This window comes from Hemiscyllium ocellatum, chromosome 3 (genome assembly GCF_020745735.1).
Source record: "Hemiscyllium ocellatum isolate sHemOce1 chromosome 3, sHemOce1.pat.X.cur, whole genome shotgun sequence".
Lineage (NCBI taxonomy): Eukaryota > Metazoa > Chordata > Chondrichthyes > Orectolobiformes > Hemiscylliidae > Hemiscyllium > Hemiscyllium ocellatum.
The window spans coordinates 13,121,099-13,141,577 of NC_083403.1; the positions used below are offsets into that span (position 1 = coordinate 13,121,099).

At 46.0% G+C, this 20,479-nt stretch overlaps 1 protein-coding gene across 5 annotated transcripts in view; it reads right to left on the minus strand.

Annotated features, from left to right (window-relative positions):
* Positions 1-4,306: 4,306 nt before the first annotated feature.
* Positions 4,307-20,479, minus strand: part of coq8aa (coenzyme Q8A, genome duplicate a) — a 62,307-nt gene continuing 46,134 nt past the window's right edge. For all 5 annotated transcript variants that reach the window (XM_060848519.1, XM_060848529.1, XM_060848511.1 and 2 more), the window contains exons 10-15: positions 16,723-16,816; positions 11,378-11,519; positions 9,538-9,645; positions 9,239-9,304; positions 7,892-7,978; positions 4,307-5,019 (exon numbers count right to left, since the gene is read on the minus strand). In XM_060848519.1, coding sequence (XP_060704502.1) covers positions 4,720-5,019; positions 7,892-7,978; positions 9,239-9,304; positions 9,538-9,645; positions 11,378-11,519; positions 16,723-16,816 — 797 coding nt within the window. In that variant the 3' untranslated portion in view covers positions 4,307-4,719. The remainder of the gene's footprint in view (positions 5,020-7,891; positions 7,979-9,238; positions 9,305-9,537; positions 9,646-11,377; positions 11,520-16,722; positions 16,817-20,479) is intronic.

The window sequence follows — 20,479 nt, forward strand, 5'->3', positions numbered from 1 at the left end:
TCTAAAATCAAACACGAGAGGCTGACAAGGGAGCCCCAAGGGGCAGTCCATAAGAAACCTTGTTCCCTGCATTTTTCCAGCAGTATAGGGGTTCTTGCAAGTTGTGTGAGAGTTAGGATGGGTGAACTGACCACAGCACCTTGCTACAACCACCATTGGACTGGTTTTAGTGCCATTATAGCTTTCCTTATACAAGAGTCCCAGAGTATTCCAGCTGTGGTCTGACCAATGCTTTGTATAGTTTTGGCAAAGTCACCCTACTTTTATAGTTGAGAAGACTGACTAATAAAGACAGAGTTGGAATAAAGGGGGCATTTTCAGGGTGGTAACCTGTAACTAATGGAATGTCATCGGGATCAGTGCTGGGTCCACTATTATTTACTATATATATATTAATGACTTCAATGACAGTGAAAAGCTTATCGCCAAGTTTTTAAGTGACAAAATATGTGAAAGTGTGGAGGATGACATGGAATGATAACAGCAAGTTCAGTGAGCAGGCAAAAAACTTGCAGCTGAAATATAATGTGGGAAAATGGGAGGTCACGCATTTGGGTGGAAGTCTGCAGGAGCTGAGTATTATTTAATGGGCCTAGACTGCAGGAAGCTGGGGGTGGGAGTGGCTGCTCCTGCATTCATCATAAAACACTAGCAGAGTTACAAAAACAAGTTGCTACAAAAGCTCAGCAGGTCTGGCAGCATCTGTGAAGAGAAGTCAGAGTTAACGTTTTGAGTCCAGTGACCCTTCTAAAGAAGATCCTGTTGCTGAGATAGAGAAAGGAGATTCTGCTGAGGGAATGAAGGCAGCTGGGAGCTACATTATTAAGCAGAACCAGAAAGTTGTTAATGTTTGGATTATACCTGAGCCATCAGCAAATTGGGTCAAAGAGGTAAATGTATCGCTGAATGTTTGATGTTAGAGAAATGGAGTCAATTTCATGGTACATTGGCATCAGTCCTGGGGAAGGAGGGAGCTGTTCTGATGGTCTCACATTCCCGAATCATTATAGAACCAGAGTCCTGGCAAAATTGCATAACTAGGGCTGTGGCTTTAAATTAAATATTGGATGGGATGGGGTTTAGTTGCCTGGAAAATTATGGAAAAGGTTAACACAGGCAAGGGTTCAACAAAGTTATTAACCTTCCCAGAACAACTTCTAGGGCAGAGAGTATGCAAATGGGATGAATCTAACTTCAGGCACAGCAGGTAAGGGGGCAGCTGTGAGAAGGGGGACAGTCAATGCAGGACTGAGGGTGTTGTACTTAAAATGCACCGAGTGAAGAATGAAATCGGCAAGTACAAAGCGGATATCAGAGAGCCAGGACTGAAGGGGATCAAAGCTAGGAACTAAATATCCAAGAGTACACGTCGTACTGAAAGGACCAGCAGAGGGGCAGAGTTGCCTTGTTAGAAAGAAATGAAATGTCAATTACAAGAAGTGATGCAGAGTTGGAATGTGTGTGGGAAGAGTTGAGGAGCCTCAAGGTGTTTAAATAAAAACCGTGATGGGAGTTACGGTCAGGCCTCCTCGCAATAGTCAGGATACGTGGAGGGTTTCTGGAATGAGCTGCCAGAGGAAGTGATAGGTGTTGGTATAGTTACAACATGTAAAAGTCATTTCAACACATATGGAAAGGAAAGGTAAGGTTTAGAGGGATATGGACCAAACACAGGTAAATGGGGCTCACTTAGTTTGGGAAACTTAGTCAGCATGGACAAGTTGGACCGAAGGGTTGTTTCCGTGCCTTATGACTCTATAAATCAAAAGTTAGAAAAGGCATGTAAGAAAGGTACTAGCATGAGGTACCTCAACATGCAGGTGAACTGAACAACCAGGTTGGTAGTGGATCTCAAGAAAAGGAATTTGTTAAATGTCTACAAGATGGTTTTCAGAGCAGCTTGTGGTAGAGCCCACAAGGGAACAGGCAATTTGGATTTGGTGATGTGTAACAAGGCAGATTTGATTCAGGAACTCACGGTGCAAGAACCCAGAGGGGGCAATGATGATCATATGATAGAATTCACTCTGCTATTGGAGGAGGAGAAACTGGAATCCAATGTAGAATTATACAAATTGGGACAGGAGGGAGGAGCTGGCCAGAGTTGATTGAAGAGAAGCCTAGCAGGGAAGACAGTGGAACAGCAAGGGCAGGGGTTTATGGGGGTAATTCAGGAGAGACAACCTTCTTGATTGGTAGTAGGATCAAAAGTAATGGGGAGAAGGGGAGAAGATAAGAGAATGGAGTAGAGAAACATTGCAGTCACGATCGAATGGCAGGGCAAACTTAGTCTGAACAGAGTCAAGATTGTGGGGTGCTGGAAAGGCACAGCAGGTCAGGCTTCATCCAAGGAGCAGGAAAATTGACGTTTCGGACATAAACCCTTCATCAGGAATGCGGCTAGGAGCCTTGGGGGTGGAGAGATAAACTGGGGAGTGGGGTTGGGGAGGAAGGTAGCTGAGTGTTATTGGTGGATGGAGGTGGGGATAATGGTGATAGGTCAGAGAGAAAGGGTGGAGGGGCTAGGTGGGAAGGAAGATGGACAAGTAGGAAAGGTCATGAGGGTGGTGCCATGTTGGAATGGGGAGAAGGTAGGGAATGGGAAAATGAAACTGGTAAAGTCCACATTGATGCCATAGGGTTGGAGGGTCCCATGGCAGAAGATAAGGCATTCTTCCTCCAGGTGTCGGATGGTGAGGGAGCAGTGATGGGAGAGGAGGCCCAGGACCTCCATGGCCTTGGCAGAGTGGGAGGGGAAATTGAAGTGTTTGGCCAGGGGGCAGTGGGATCAGGTTGGTGCAGGTGTCCCAGAGATGTTCTCTGAAGTGCTCTGCGAGTAGGTGTCCTGTCTCCCTAGAGGAGACTGCATCAGGAACAACAGAACAGTAAATGACATGTGGAAGTGTAGGTGAAAGTTTGATGGATGTGGAAGGCTCCTTTGGAAAAAGGTGAGGGAGGTGGGGTGGGCACAGGTTTTGCAATTCCTGCGGTGGCAGGGGAAATTGCCAGGAGGAGAGGGTGGGTTGTTGGGGAGCATGGACCTGTCCACATAGTCACGGAGGGAACAGTCTTTACAGCAAGCAACTGGAGTGGGGAGGGAAATATATCTCTGGAGGTGGGGTCTGTTTTTAGGTGGTGGTAATGGTGGAGGATGATGCAATGTATATGGAGGTTGGTGGGGTGGAAGGTGAGGACCAGTGAGGGTCTGTCCTTGGTGCAGTTTGAGGGCAGAGGTGTGGGAAATGGATGAGATGCATTAGACATCATCCACATGGGAGGGGAAATTGCAGTCTTTAAAGGAGTCAATGTGTGTTCGGTGGTGGAACTGGTCCTGGAAGCAGATGCAGTGGAGATGGAGGAATTGGGAATACAGGATAGCATTTTTGCAGGAGGCAGGGTGGGAGTCGGTGCATTTGCAAAAGATGTCAATGTTGAGTCATTGTTGATGGAGATGGAGAGGTCCAGGAAGGGGCAGGAGGTATCTGAGATGTCCAGGTGAATTTAAGATCAGGGTGGAATGTGTTGGTGAAGTTGATGAACTCCTTGTGGGAGCACGAGGTGGTGCTTTTGCAGTCATCAATGTAGCGGAGGAAAAGGTGGGGAATGGTGCCAGTGTAACTCCAGAAGGTGGGACTGTTCTATGTCGCCAATAAAGAGACGGGCACCTGCATGGGCCCCAGCTATGCCTATGGCTACTCCTTTGGTCTGGAGGAAGTGGGAGGATTCAAAGAAGAAATTGAGGGTGAGGACCAGTTCAGCCAATTTAGAGTGTCAGTGGAAGGCGACTGGTGGGAACGTCAGGAAGAGGAAGAAACAGAGGGTTTGGAGGCCCTGGTTATGGCAGATGGAGGTGTATAGGGACTGAACGTCCATGATGACGATGACGTGTGGGGTGGCCGGGGAAACTGAAGTCGTGGAGGAGGTGGAGGGCATGGGTGGTGTCCCGAACGTATATGGGGCAATCCTGGACCAGAGGAATAGGACAGTATAAAGTTGTGTGGAGATGAATTTGATGGGACAGGAGCAGGCCTTTAATCATTTTCACCATGATGGTTTGAATCACTTAATTCTGCTCCTTTGTCATATGCTCTAAGTTAGTTCCACAACTAAGCTCATTTCCTGCTTTCTAAAAGCTGGTTTACCAGCAATCAGTTCACAAACAGCATCGACAGTGTAGCTTGGATAGTTGTAGTGTTGCAAGGAACCCTTTCTGCATGTTACTTATTGTGGACCTCAAGATGTTAGCAATTAAATATAGAACATCAGAAATATTCACTATATACAACAGATATCCAGAGGCCATTGATCACAAACATGATTTCTTTAATTGAATCAGCATGATAAGTATACAAAAAAATTGATGATCTCTAAAGTAATTCACTGTTCATTATTTCCTCACTAATCACTTCAGTATGTATGATACAAATTCAGTTAATTAATACAGTAAAATCTGCCAAATGCCCCCTGCTTAGGAGAATTGGAAACTTTCCCCAAACATCATTCCTCCTTTGCTATCGAAGAACACACACTTGCTTGTTTCGTGCAATCCCGTGTTCAGTGGAACCCTCAATTCCTGTTTTGAAAAATAAAACTGTCTCTGCAATTCCTTTTTAAGCAAAAGAAACACAGTAAGATGGTTAGCTCAGGAGCACCTTCCACTCCCTGCTGCTTTTCACCTCCATCCTGTCCTGAATCGTGCTGGAGACAGGTTGCTCTGGTTTAAGGGGGGGTGGCTCCTTGCTTCACCTTTCTGCTCCAGTATTTCTGGTAGGCATCCTCAAACAAATGCTTGCAGGGGATCTGCGCATTGAGCTTGCTGCAGATAAGGAAGGAGCCAGCCATCTTGCGGTGGAGAGAGTAGGTCTCCTCTGGAGGAGGGACTAGTCTATGTCGCAGCATGACAGGGATCAGACTGTGGATCTGCTTGGTGGTGTTCTGATGCCCAAAGTCAAAGGGCTCTGTTGATGAAAAAGCTTCACCAAGGATCATCACTGCATTCACATGGGCATCTTGCATAACCTCAAATTTTAAAAAAATTTCTTTATTACAGTGTACACTCATTATTCTGAATCACGATCATTACACCACACAAGGCAGCCATTCAGCCAGTCATATCTTTTGCCGACTCTCTGAAGGAGAATTTGTTCTCCTGTTACTGCCACCTCCCCACAGTATGATATATTCTTCCTTTTCAGATAATCACCCAGTTTCCCCTCAGAACGGCTGGACTGAAACTGCTCCATAGCAGAGTCAGGCAGCACATCCTAACCACCCGCTGCATGGAAATGTTAACCTTCCTGTCTCCGTTGCTTCTTTCACCAGTCATTTTAAATTTGAGCTCTTTAACTTCTGATCTTTCCAAAGGAAACTGAGCGGATAGCTGCTAAGCTTGCAGATAACACAGTGTGATAAGGAAGTGAGGAGGCTGCAGAAGGACTTGGGTGGGTTTGGAGAGTGGGCGAAGTGGCAGATGGTGTACAACATGGGAAAGTGTGAGGTTAAGCACTTGGCTAGGAAGAATAGAAGCACTCACCACTTTCAAAAAATGGTGAAGTACTTCAGAAATCTGATGAACAAAGTGACTCTAAAGGTAAATATGCAGGTGGAGTCCGTGATTAAGAAAGCGAATGCAATGTTGTCATTTATCTCAAGGGGTTGGAATATAAAAGCACCATTGAGCTACTGAGACTTTATAAAGCTCTGGTTAGGCCCCATTTGGAGTACTGTGTCCAGTTTTGGTCCCCACACCTCAGGAAGGACACACTGGCACTGGAACGTGTCCAGCGGAGATTCACACGGATGATCCCTGGAATGGTAGGTCTAACATATGAGGAACGGCTGAGGATCCTGGGATTGTATTCATTGGAGTTTAGAAGGTTAAGGGGAAACTTAATAGAAACTTACAAGATAATACATGGCTTGGAAAGGGTGGACGCTAGGAAATTGTTTCCGTTAGGCAAGGAGACTAGGACCCGTGGACACAGCCTTAGAATTAAAGGGGGTCAATTCAGAACAGAAATGCGGAGACATTTCTTCAGCCAGAGAGTGGTGGGCCTGTGGAATTCATTGCCGCAGAGTGCAGTGGAGGCCGGGACGCTAAATGTCTTCAAGGCAGAGATTGATAATTCCTTGTGACATCAAGAATTTAAGGGCTCCGGGGAGAATGCAAGTAAGTGGAGTTGAAACGCCCGTCAGCCATGATTGAATGGCGGAGTGGACTCGATGGGCTGAATGGCCTTACGGACTGGAGTCCTAGTTCATTCAGGATTCTCCTGAAGGTTAACGTCTAGGTTCAGTCGGCAGTTAGGAAGGCAAATGAAATGTTAGCATTCATTTCGAGGGGGCTAGAATACACGAGCAGGGGTTTATTCCTGAGGCTGTATAAGACTCTGGTCAGATCACATTTAGGTCCTATATCTAAGGAAGGATGTGATGTCCTTGGAATGGATCCACAGGAGGTTTACAATAATAATCCTGCAGATGAAGGGGTTGTCATCTGAGGAGTGGTTAAGGACTCTGGAGCTGTACAATATAGAGTTTAAAAGGATGAGGAAGTAATCAGATTGGCCAGGATAGTGTGGATATGGAAAAGATGCTTCCACTAGAAAAGACCAGGACATGTGGGCACAGCCTCATAGGGAAGGTACGATCCTTTGGAACAGAGATGAGGAGGAATTTCTTCAACCAAGGGTGGTTACTCGGTGGAACTCATCACTGCAGACGGCTGTGAAGGACAAATCAGTGTTTTTAAGACAGAGACAGACAGGTTCTTGATTAGGAAGGGGATTGGGAGACGGCAGGAGAATGGTTTGAGAAAATGGTCTAATTCTGCTACTATATCTTATGGTCTCTCCTCTGTCCAGATCACTCAATTTTAAGTATCGATCGAATCTCCTCTAAACGTTCTACTTCAGGAAAACAGTTTATACACCTCCCCCCAACTCAAGTTTAGAGAGTGAGACTGACTGGACAGTATGCCTGCTGATGTGAACTTCCGAGGTATATAGAGAGATTTTGTGACTGTGACTGTGACTGCCAAGAAACACAGGATGGCTTTCACACGGTTTATCTTGTTAATTTAACCCTTCAATCATTCAGAAGCTAAGGATTACTTAGATTACTTACAGTGCGGAAACAGACCCTTCGGCCCAACAAGTCCACAACGACCCGCCGAAGCGCAACCCACCCATACCCCTACATTTACCCCTTACCTAACACTACGGACAATTTAGCATGGCCAATTCACCTGACCTGCACATCTTTGGACTGTGGGAGGAAACCGGAGCACCCGGAGGAAACCCACGCAGACACGGGGAGAACGTGCAAACTCCACACAGTCGCCTGAGTCGGGAATTGAACCCGGGTCTCAGACGCTGAGAGACAGCAGTGCTAACCACTGTGCCACCGTGCCGCCCATAAGAAAGTAAAAGTGTTCTCTACAGACCAGTTAGCTTGATATTTCTAGTTAAGTGCAGAGTCGCCATGAACACTCCAGAAACCTTTGCAAGTCCCTCTCTAAGCTTTTCCACAAACCTGGCTTATATCACATCAGAACCTTACATTGTAAATTCTCACAGGTTCAGCTTTAACTCAGCCTGAACTTGCTGTGCAGCACCTGCAGTGTATTTACTGAGCACCAGGTTAGACCACAAAGAACAATGCTACAGAGTGGGAACTGGTGGCTCTCCTGCAAAGCACACAGTTGCTGAGACCAGAGTATAGGATACATCCAATTTAAAATGAAGGGTGTCCTGGGGAGTAGAGGCGTGTGGCAGCAGATGGAGATATGTAGTATAAAGCTCCTCTTTTTATACAAGCAGCCACATTGTGCATGGACAGCAATAGACAGGTGAACGCCACACTTGGGAACCTTACTGAAACATCTGCTTACCTTCGTTTCATAACCAGTAAGAAACTTAATTTCAATCGACTTGCTCAGCACCCGTGCTCTGTCCCCACTCGCTGCAGAGCGCACAATCTGTTGAAATAGAATAAACAGGATTGTACAGACAAGGATCAGCGCAACAGTGATTTATACAAAGACTTGGCCAGAATTGAGCATAATGTATCACTGAAGCAGTTGAAGGCCGTGACTACAGTAGGTCAGAGGCTAGGAATTCTGAAGTAATGCCTCAACTCCCAAAAACCTATCCATAACCAGGCACCAATTCAGGAGTGAGATGTAATACTTCACAACAATACACAGAGAAGCTTGGCTTACAAGACAAAGACGTTTACTTGACTGACACCTCACCGATCATGGTTAAAAGCCATTCCCCTCTCCACCAATACACACTAGCAGCAGCATGCGCCATCTTGAAGATGCACTGCAGAAATTCACCATGACAGCACCTTCGAAGCCCATGACACTTACTTCTAGAAGCACAAGGACAGTGTATACACCAGAACACCACCATCTCCAACTGGGATGCTATTCTTTATTATGGGATAACTTAAACATTGAATAAGGATGTTTTCCTTCAGTGATACAGAACATTGGTGAGACCACATCTTAAATACTGTGTACAGACTCCATCTCCTTTAAGGAACGATGATACCTCGCAGACTAGGAGAACCGTTTTTTTCCTCTCGAGTTGTACAATTTTGGAACTCCCTGATTGTAGAGGTGGGCGTCATTAAATATTTTTAAGACAGAGGTAGATGGATTCTTGTTAAGAGGGAAATCGAGGCTCATCAGGAAATGTGGAATTCAAAATACAGATCAGTCAATTGTTTTAGTGAATGGCAGATGAGGCTCAAGGAGCTGAATGGTCTGCTTTTAATTTGTATATTCCCACATTCCCCTCCAGGCCACACACCATCCCCAACTACATCAGTGCTCCTTCACGGTCAGAGTCAAACTTCTGAAACTCCCTTCCTCACAGCAATGTGGGTCGGCCTGACAGCACATTGGCTGCAGGATTCAAGAAGGCAGCTTTCCATCATCTACTTAAGGGCAACTAGGGTCAGGCATTCTGGGGGAAGGGTCACTGGACCTGAAACATCAGCTCGGATTTCTCTCCACAGACACTGCTGGGCCTGCTGGGATTCTTCAGTAATTTATGTTTTTGCGGCTACAATTAAACACAAATCACACACTGGGCCCTTCAGTGGTTCAGATGGCAGTAACCTGGAGAAAAGATGGTAAATGTTTCTCTCCTCTATCTGTAAATGTTTGGGATGAACTTCTGTAAATACTAATAGCTTTCAGTAAAGGGAGTATTTCAGAATCTCTTACCTCAATGTAAGTGTCAGTAAAGTCTTCATCAAACCCTCTTGTAGCTCCAAAGTCCAATAAGGCCACCTGGAAGTGAAAGAGAGAAATAATTTCCAGAAAGTTTTTGCACTGGTTTAAGGACGTGACTGAACGACATGCCCCAGTTCTGCAGTCTCTCCTGTACCTTTCACTATAAACGCCAGACCCTAACCAGGTTCTCCCTCTCCAGCAGGGAGGAGTCATTCACACCTGTCCCGTACATTGCCGAATGCACCACCCTGCACCAAGCCAGCACCGTGTGCCTGAGAAACAGTACCCACCTTGCCAGTCTGGGGGTTGTAGAAGAAGTTGGACCAGTTTGGGTCAGTCTGCATGAAGCGGAATTCAAACAGTTCCTGCAGACAGAGTCTCAGGATGTTCTCACTGATCTGCACAAGGGGAAGTAAAAGCTGTTGTTACACACAAGCAAGAGAGTTATCTCACACAAACAAGGCCTTTTCTATCAGAGAGAGAAATGTGTAGGATCACTCCTTATTGCAAAGGCCTGAATCCATAATCCAAGTGACTCTTGACTGCAGCTGAGGAAATGCTGCACTGAGATTAGCGGTGATTCAAAATCTCCCAAAACATCTCTCAGAAACAAAGTATTTCTGAAGCACAGCAAAGATCAAATAAATCTTTTCTGTCACATCTATTTCATCTGCAATATTCTTTCACGATGAGCAGTGTTCCAAAACCACCTCCTAATCCATGTAGAACAAAAGTGAGTCATAGTCACACAGCACAGAAACAGGCCCATCAGTCCAACCAGTCCATACTAACCATAATCCCAATCTAAACCAGTCCTATCTGCCAGCATTTGGCTCCCATCCTTCCTAGCTTTCCTATTCAAGTACTTACCAAGTGTTTTATAAACACTAACTGTAACTGCATCCACCACCTGCCCTGGAGGTTCATCCCCAACACAAACCATTATCGATGTAAAAAAATTGCCCCCGTGTCTTTTTTCAATGTCTTAACTTAAACATATTTCCCCTAATGTTGAAATACAGGGAAAAGCCACCTGCCATTCAATACCTTATCTATACCCGCTCCCCCATGATTTTATAAACCTCTATATGCTCACCCCTCAACCTCCTGCGCTCCAGTCAAAAAAGTTCCAGCCTCTCCTTATACCTCAAGCCTTTCATTCCCAGCAATATCCTGGTAAATCTCCAGCTTCAAACATCCTTCCTGTAACAGGATGCCCAGAACTACACACAGTTTTCTTGTACAACCTCAACGTGACATCCCAACTCCTATACTGAAAGGGTCTGAACAATGAAGATCAGCATGCTAAATGCCTTAACCACCCTATGATGCAAACTTCAAGAAAAATGTACCAAAACCCAGAGGTCTCTGGTCTCCAGCATTACCCAAGGCCCTACTTTTAATTGTAGAAGTCCTGTCCTTGTTTGTTTTATCAAAAAGCAATATTTCACATTTATCCAAATTAAACTCCATCTGTTACTCTTCAGCCCATTGACCCAATTCAAGATCTCTTTGTAATCTTACAGAACCTCTTCCACTGTCCAATACGCCACTAATTTTGTTGCCATCTGCAAACTCACCGACCACGCCTTCTATATTCTCATCCAAATCATTTATATAAATGCTGAAAAGCTGGGCCCCAGTATTGATCCAAGTGGAACACCACTGGTCACAGGCCCCCAGTCTGGAAAAGTAATCCGTCTCCTGCCATCAAGCCAATTTTCGATGTAATTGACAAGTTCATCCTGAGTCCCATGTGATCTAACTTTACTAATTAGTCTACCAAGCAGAACCTTGTAAAAGGCTTTAGTAAAGTCCAAGTAAACAAGTCCTCCCTCCCTTATCCACGTAGCACGAACAGTAAATCCTGACCAAGTATTCCAAGCTAAGGATCCAACACAAGCCTCTCCCATAGGCCAGAGAAGGGATGGAGTCACCTCACAATCACCACTGTCCTCACCACTTTCCTACACAATGCCACTTTCCCAAAGCACTGCATCCAACTTGTCTCCCTCTCCCTCCCTCTGACACTGGCCCATCTGCTGAGATCTTTGGATCAGGAGGACAGAATTGTAAGCACCGAGGCACGATATGCAGCATGTGAGATTCCCCCACCAACCCCATTATTACATAGTTTCTGATCTCCTGGCTCAGTCCGTCTGCCTTGTCCAGTGGGAAGCCAGGCACCAGCTCCGTGGTGAGGATATGTTTGCTGCTCAGATGGTCAATAACCCGTGGCACATAAAAGAAAGGGTCATCCTTCACCAGTTCCCTACAGGAGGAAATGAGGAAGACCAGGTTAATTACAAAGCCATTTACAAAATTCCACATGCTGAAATTGCAGCAGCGTCAATGCAAATTTATATTCCATTTTATTTTTTATTCACTGGTGGGATGTAGCCAGTGTTTATTGCCTGTCCCTAGTTGCCCCTTGAGAAGGTGGGGGTGAGCTGCCTTCTTGAACCGCTGCAGTCCATGTGCTGTAAGTAGACCCACTGAAGCCTTGGGGAGGGAATTCTAGGATTTTGACTCAGCGGCAGTTAATGAACAGCGATATATTTTAAAGTTAGGATGGTGAGTGGCTTGAAGGGAACGTGCAGCTGGTGGTATGCCAACGTGCTGCTGCCTTTGTCCTTCACGATGTATGTTGTTGTGGGTTTTGGAAGGTGCTGTCTCAGGATCTTTGGTGAATTTCCACAGTGCATCTTGTAGATAGTACACACTGCTGCTGCTGAGCATCAATGGTGGAGGGAGTGGGTGCTTGCGGGTGTAATGTCATTCAAGCGGGCTGCTTTGTCTTGGATGGTATCAAACATCTGGAGTGTTGTTGGAGCTGCCCCCATCCAGGCAAGTGGGGAGTACTCTATCACACTCCTGACTTATGGCTTTGGGGAGTCAGGAAGTGAATTCCTCATTGCAGAATTCCTACCCTCTGACCTGACTTTATAGCCATTGAATTTAAAAAGGCTAGAGCAGCTGACTTTCTGGTCAATGATGACCCTCAGGATGTGGGGGACTCAGTGAAGGTAACACCATTGAAATGTCATGGGGCATGGTTGGATTGTCTCTTATCGGAGATGGTCATTGCCTGGCATTTGTGGGGTGTGAATGTCACTCATCAGCCCAAGCCTGAATATTGTCCAGGTGTTGCTACATTTGAACATGGACTGCCTCAGTACCTGAAGAGATGCAAATGGCGCTGAACATTGAACAAGCATCGGTGAACATCCCACTTCTGACCTTATGACGGAGGAATGTAATTGTAGCAGCTGAAGATGGTTGGGCCTAGGACACTATCCTGAGGAACTCCTGCAGAGATACCCTGGAGCTGAGCTGACTGACCTCCGAACACAATCGCCTTCTGACTCCAACTAGTGAAGGGATTGTCCCTGCTTCCCACGGATTCTAGTTTTGCTAGGACTCTGATACCACACTCAGTCGAATGCAGGCGTGATATCAAGAGTTGTCATTCTCCTCTCCCCTCTGGAGTTCAGCTCTGTTGTTCATGTTTGAACCAAGGCCGTAATGAGATCAGGAGCTGAGTGGTCCTGGAGGAACCCAAACTGGGTGTTACTGAGCAGGTGCTGAACGGTAATACTGTTGATGACACCTCCCATCACTTTACTGATGATCAAGAGTACATTGGCTGAGATGGATTTGTCCTACTTTGTGAATAGGACATAGCTGGGCAACTTTCCACACTGTTGGATAGATGCCAATGTGTAACTGTATTGGAACAGCATGTTCTGGAGCACATGTCTTCAGTATTATTTCCAGAATGCTGTCAGAGCCCGTAGCTTTTGCAGCATACAGTGCTTCCAAACAGGTCACATGGAGTGACCTGGAGACTTGTATCTGAGATGCTGGGGACCACTGGAGGAGGCCGAGATGGATCACCCACTCGGTCCTTCTGGCTGAAGTTTACTGTGCAAGCTTCAGCCTTACCTTTTGCTCTGATGTGCTGGGCTCCCCCATCACTGAGGATGGGGATATTTGTGGAGCATCCCCCTCCAGTCAGTTGTTTAAGTGTCCACCACCATTCACGGCTGGATGTGGTAAAGCTGAAGAGCTTCGATCTGATCCATTGGTTGTGGGATCACTTAGCTCTCTCTCTCTCTCTCTCTCTCTCTCTCTGTGTCCTTGCAGCTCTGTGCTGCGCCATTTCAGAGGGTAATCAGGGGTCATTGTTGTGGGTCAGGAGTCACACGTAGGCCAGACTGAGTGAGAAAGACCGTTTCCTTCTCTAAAGGACCAGATGGGTTTTTCTGATATTTGACAATGGTTTCACGGTCATCATTAAATTGAAAATTACAGTTTCTTATTGAATTCAAATTCCACCATCTGTTGCGGCAGGATTTGTACTCTCCTGCTTTTCGGATTATAATCCAACAACAATCCCACTCAGCCATCAATGCCCCTCATAGATACATGTAACTTAAAAAATTCCTATCACTTCCTAGTTGCAGCGTCAGAGCTTGCTTACCCTGTACAAAGCAGCAATGCTGGCTTTTAACAGCATAATGCGTTGCCTGGGTAAGATTCCACAAATTGTAACAATTTATATATAAACAACCTGTGGAAACATGCTAGTTTAAATACCTGCTTATCAGAGCAATGACCCTGAAGGAGTGTGTGAGAGTGTGCGTGAGAGTGTGGGGGGGAGGAGGAGGAGGAGAGATGGTGGGAGGAGATGTTGTGACAATTCCAACTTTACAGAAACAGATGAACCGTTTTAAGTGAACCTGAGACAGAGACAGTCTCCACTCTGCAGGCTTCATCAGATTCAATGTTAATGCTGGGGACTTGTAACAAGAAAATACAGCCCAGCCACCAGTCTCATCGGGCAGGAGGTCAGCGCCCACTGTGGGGCAACATGGAATAAAGCCCAGGCAATCATGGATTTTAAGTGGCTTTGGGACAAAAGAAATGGTTGCAAGAATCTGGCAGAAACACCTTTCCCTTCACTGACAGTTTGATAGCATCAACTGATTAGAGTAATGGGGAACGGGTTTGGGTGGGTTACTCCTCGGTTTCGGTGTGGAAGTGTTGGGCCGAATGGCCTGTTTCCACACTGTAGGAATTCCATGAACTTGCCCGAGACAGTGACAGTAAGTTGCCTTCATGACCTGTTACAGTCCATGCGCTGTACAGACACATACAATACTGGACTAAACTGGCAGCATTTTGGCAGCATGAATACTTTGGGTCGATGTTCACTAGCGAGAGGGACAATAAAGTGCAGAAATCAGGCAGAGGGCCTGTGACACAATTTTTAAAAATTAGCACCGACAGAAAGTGAGTTCTGAGTGATCAGGCCGGCTTTAAAAGTAGATACATCTCCTGGGCTGAATGAAACGTATCCCAGGCAATTCAGTAATGTAAGGAGGAAATAGCAGGGGTGCTGGGAATAATTTTCAATTCCTTTCCGAACACAGGAGAGGTGCTGGACATGGTCCCGTTGTTCAAGAAGGGAACCAGGAATAAACCAGGAAACTACAGTCCATTCAGCCTAACCTCAGTGGTGGGGAAATCACTGGATGTAATTCTGAGAGATAGTAGTAATCTCCAGTTGAAGAGGCAGGGATTAATCAAGACCAGTCACATGGATTTGTTCAGTGGAGGTCATGTCTGACCAATTTGATTTTGCAAAGAGGTGACCAGGTGTGTAGAGGAGGGCAATGCTTCTGATGTAGTCTAATTGGACTTAGCAAGGCTTTTGATTAGGTCCTGCCTGGGCGACTGATAGCGAAGGTAAGAGCCCACTAAATCCAAGGAAATTCTGCAAATGGGATCCACAATTTGCTAGGTGCTGGGAAGCCATGACTTGGAAATATCTCGCTGTCCTTCACAGTCGCTGGGTCAAAATCCTGGAATTCCCTCCCTAAGGGCATTGTGGGTCTACCTACAACACGTGGACTGCAGCAATTCATGAAGGCAGCTCCCCACCACCTTCTCAAGGGGCAACTAGGGACAGACAATAAATGCTGGGCCCAGCCAGTGACACCCACATCCCATGAGCGAATAAAAAAAAAGCAGAGGGTGGTGGTTGAGGGGTGTTTTCCTGACTCCGTCTCTATCCACAGGGGGCAGCATTGCAGCCCTTGCTGTTTGTGGTTATACAAATAATTAAGACTTGAATGTTGGAACGGTGATCAGCAAGTTCACAGAAAATACAAAACTTGATAGGATGGTAAATAGTGATGAGGATAGATTGAGGCATGGATAGGCTGGTCAGATTGGCTGATCTGTAGCAAATGGGAGTTTAATCCAGATAAATGTAAGGTCACACATTTGCACAGGACTAACTTGGCAAAGGAATACATGAGGAACAGGAGGATCCTGGGAAACACAGATGTGAGGGACCTGTGCCAGTCCGTTAAAGTATCAGGAGGCACAGAGTAAGGTGGGAAATGGTAGAGTTGCCTTTATTAATCAAGACAGAGTGTTTAAGAGCAGGGAGGTACGCTGGAATATAGAAAACAGTGCAGGCCGCAGCTAGAGCACTGGATTCCACATGATAGGAGAGGTGTGATACCAGAGCTCAGGGTGCACAGGATGGTGCCTGGACCAGAGAGTTCCAGATACAGAGAGCAGTTGGATAGACCGCGCTGGTTTTCTTTTGAGCTGAGGAGATTGAGAGGGGACATGATTGAAATGCATATTATTATTATGGAGGGTATAGTTAGGCTTGACAGGAAGGAACTTTACCCCCTTGGCAGCAGGATCAATGATCAGGGCACTCGCGGGGGGGGGGGGTTAGGAATCTGAAGCTCATTGTCTGTCAGAAACCCTCAAATCATTGCAGTAACATTTAGGCCCCATGTGTCCAAATGTCTGGGGTTGAAGTACTGGCACCTTCCGTCAAGAGAAAACCATGGAAAACCCTCCAACCCTGAACAAACATCATACCCAAAGACAACCAGCTGAACGGATGAGGGCAGCAGATACATTGGAGCACCAGCTCCAAGCCAGTCACCATCCTGATTTTGGACAGGATCAGCTGTCCTTCACTGTCACTAGGTCAAAATCCTGGAGACTCCCTTTGTATCAGCAGTACGGGTGTCCCTGCACCCTCGAGACTGCAGCGATTCATTGAGGCACTCACCATCACCACCACCTCCAGGGAAATTAAGGATGGCCAATAAATGCCAGCTGTTATGAAACTAACTTTGCCAATTTGCTGGCATGGTTTTCTCAGGTGTAGGATAAGGACTGCAAGATCGAGGAGCCAAGGGTGGGAGGACATCCTCTCCATTACCAGTACCATTTACCTCCCCCTCAGCTCAGGACTCAACTCCCCAGCTAGGATTATTTACACTGCTGCCACTGTGTTACTGCTTCGGCAGAGCTGGTGACTTCCACTGATGGTACTGAACACACTTGGCTGTAAGGCTGCAGGTCATAATCTCAATCAGCTCTTTGTGTTTCAGCTCCCGGGATAGGAGGTAGGTGGGTAGCTAACATTTCACACGTACCTGAACTGCTTATAGCACGCTGCTTCCCTCTCATAATCACATTCCAGGGAGAGTTCACGGCTCATCACCTCAATCATGTGCTCAGGAAACAAACCTAACAATAACAGGAAATGCTTTTCAAATGCTTGAAATCCACAAACAACTGGCATTTTGTGAAAAGATGTGCAGTTACTTTACAACACGCACTTAACTGTGAAATGTAGCAATATACTATTCAGCAGAATGGGAAACCAAGCAGACTAAGAAGATATCAAGAGACATGACTAGAAGGTTTGAGAAACACCTTTAAGTACATTTAAAGTACATTCCTGCCAACGTTGTGTGCCAATCTTGCTCTCCTGGTCTTTTAATATCCAGAGAGCTCAGGATTGATCGGACCTACCTTTCCCCTTTGTGGGAATGTACCTCAACTGTAGCCAAACCACACCTTTATAATTACAGCCACTGACCACAAATCTTGGATTCCATTTTCTCTGGGCTAGCTATGTTCGCACCATTGGAACTAACCCTCCCCTAGTTATTTGTTCTCAAACACAAACATAAAATATGAGGAGCAGGCCATTTGTCCTTCGAGCCTGCTCAGTCATTCATTACAATCAGGGTTGCTCCAACTCAATAGCCCATTCCAGCTTTCCCTCCAATACCTTCGATCTTTTTAATCTCAAATGCTATATCCAACTCCTTGAAATCAATGTTTTGGCCACAGCTGCATTCTATGGTAACAAATTTCGGAGACTTACTACTACTTGAAGGAATGTATCCTTATCTCAGTACTAAACGATATACCCTGTATCTTAGATTGTGACCCCTGGCTCCAGACTTGTCCCTTATGGGAAATATCATTTCTGGACCTCCCCAGTCTAGTTCCGGTAGAGTTTTATGGGTTTCTATGAAACGCCCCTGTCATTTGTTTGAACTCGTGAATATAATCCGAACCAATTCAACCCCTTCTCATACATCAGCCCCACCACCGAAGAATCAGTCTGACAAACTTTTGCTCAATAGCTAGATCAGGAGGCCAAACTGCACAAAATATTCCAGGTGTAATCTCACCAAGGCCCTGTACAATTGCAGCAAGACATCCCTGCTCCTGTATTCAAACCCTCTCACTATGAAGGCCAGCATACCATTTGACTTCAAGTACCTCCGTGCTTACCTTCAGTGACTGGTGTACAAGGACACGCAGGTCCTGCCATAGAGTCACAGGTGTATAGCACGGAAACAGACCCTTCAGTCCAACTTGTCCATGCTGACCAGATATCCCAACCCAATCTAGTCCCACCTGCCAGCACCCGGCCCATATCCCTCCAAACCCTTCCTATTCATATACCCATCCAAATGCCTCTTAAATGTTGTTGTACCAGCCTCCACCACTTCCTCTGGCAGCTCATTCCATACACGTACCACCCTCTGCGTGAAAAGTGGCCCCTTTCCCCTCTCACCCTAAACCTATGCCCTCTAGTTCTGGACTCCCTGACTCCAGGGAAAAGACTTTATCTATCTACCCTCTCTCAATTTTAGAAACCTCTATAAGGTCACCCCTCAGCCTCCGACGCTCCAGGGAAAACAGCCCCAGCCTATTCAGCCTCTCCCTGTAGCTCAGAACCTTCAACCCTGGCAACATCCTTGTAAATCTTTTCTGAACCCTTTCAAGTTTCACAACATCTTTCCGATAGGAAGGAGACCAGAACTGCACGCAATATTCCAACAGTGGCCTGACCAATGTCCTGTACAGCTGCAACATGACCTCCCAACTCCTGTACTCAATACTCTGACCAATAAAGGGAAGCATACCAAACACTGCCTTCACTATCCTATCTACCTGTGACTCCACTTTCATGGTGCTATGAACCTGCACTGCAAGGTCTCTTTGTTCAACAACACTCCCTAGAACCTTACCATTAAGTGTATAAGTCCTGCTAAGATTTGTTTTCCCAAAATGCAGCTCCTCACATTTATCTGAATTGAACTTCATCTACCACTTCTCAGTCCATTGGCCCATCTGGTCCAGATCCTGCTGTAATCTGAAGTAACCCTCTTCGCTGCCCATTACACCTCCAATTTTGGTGTCATCTGCAAGCTTACTAACTGTACCTCTTATGCTCGCATCCAAATCATTTATGTAAATGACAAAAAGTAGAGGACCCAGCACCGATCCTTGTGGCACTCCACTGATCACAGGCCTCCAGTCTGAAAAACAACCCTCCACCACCTCCTTCTGTCTTCTACCTTTCAGCCAGTTCTGTATCTAAATGGCTACTTCTCCCTGTATTCCATGAGATCTAACCTTGCTAACCAGTCTCCCATGGGGAACCTTGTTGAACGCCTTACTGAAGTCCAAATAGATCATGCCCACCACTTTGCCCTCATCAATCCTCTTTGTTACTTCCTCAAAAAACTCAATCACGTTTGAGAGACATGATTTCCCACACACAAAACCATGCTGACTATCCCTACTCAGTCCTTGTCTTTCCAAATACATGTACATCCTGTCCCTCAGGATTCCCTCCAACAACTTGCCTACCACCGACATCATGCTCGCTGGTCTATAGTTCCCCAGTTTGTCCTTACTGCCCTTCTTAAACTGCCCAACCCTAACACTGTTCCCTAAGTGATCTCAGATATCCGATAGACCTGATGCCTCATTCCCAAGAAGCAGGTCTAGCAGTATCTCCTTTTAATATGTTTCCAATCCAACATCGATGCAAAAGATTCTCATAAACACAGTCTAGGAACTCTTACCCTTCTGTGTCCTTCACAGCTGTACTACCACCCCAGTTTGTATTGGATTTATTTCATTAAAACTACACTATAATGCTTGTACTTCACTGTAATATCCTGCAAACCTGTTCCTCTAAATCTTGTCCATGAAGTGATGGGCGATAGAATATACCCAACAATGTGATGGTCCCGTTCTCATCCATTCTGGCATGTGGGTCAGCATTTCTTGTCCTTGCGAAGGTGGTGGTGGGCTCTCTCCATTTCCAACATAGATCTGGTTCCTGATCTCTGTGGGCCAAACCCCCTCTCTCCCAAACTGTAAATAGTCTCCCTAAACAACACAGGCAGCCAACCTTATATTCAGGAATATCTAGGAGACAGGTCCATCTTTGTTTGAACCAGGTCTCTGCGGTTATCACAATGTCAGGTTTCACTTGGTTATTTGCACACGAGTCTCACTCACCAATCATATTTACCATTCTCTGCACATTCACGGTAACTCCAATTTCATAGAATCGTCAGATCTCTAAAGTGTGGAAACAGGCCTTTTGGCCCAACATGTCCACACCAACCCCACTGTAAAGTAACCCACCCAGACCTATTCCTCTACCCTATATTTACTCCCGACTAATGAACCTAACCTACATATCACTGAATACTATGAGCAATTCACCTGACCTGCACTTCTTTGGACTGTGGGAGGAAACCAGAGCACCCAGAGGAAACCCATGCAGACACAGGGTGAATGTGCAAACTCCACACAGACAGACAGTCACCCAGGGATGGAGTTGAACCCAGGTCCCTGGTGCTGAGGCAGCAGTGCTAACCGCTGTGCCTCCATGCCGCCCTGATTTTACAACATTACCGATTACTTTGACCACATCTAATACCTTACTTTGTTGTACTCCAGTGTCTCTGTCTAAGTATTCTGTATGCCTTGTGGCCCTCTCAAATATTATCTCCTGGTTCCCTTGCCCCTGCCCTGTTAGTTTAAACCTCAATGTCCCTACAATCTAAAGCCCTCCCTTCCCATACC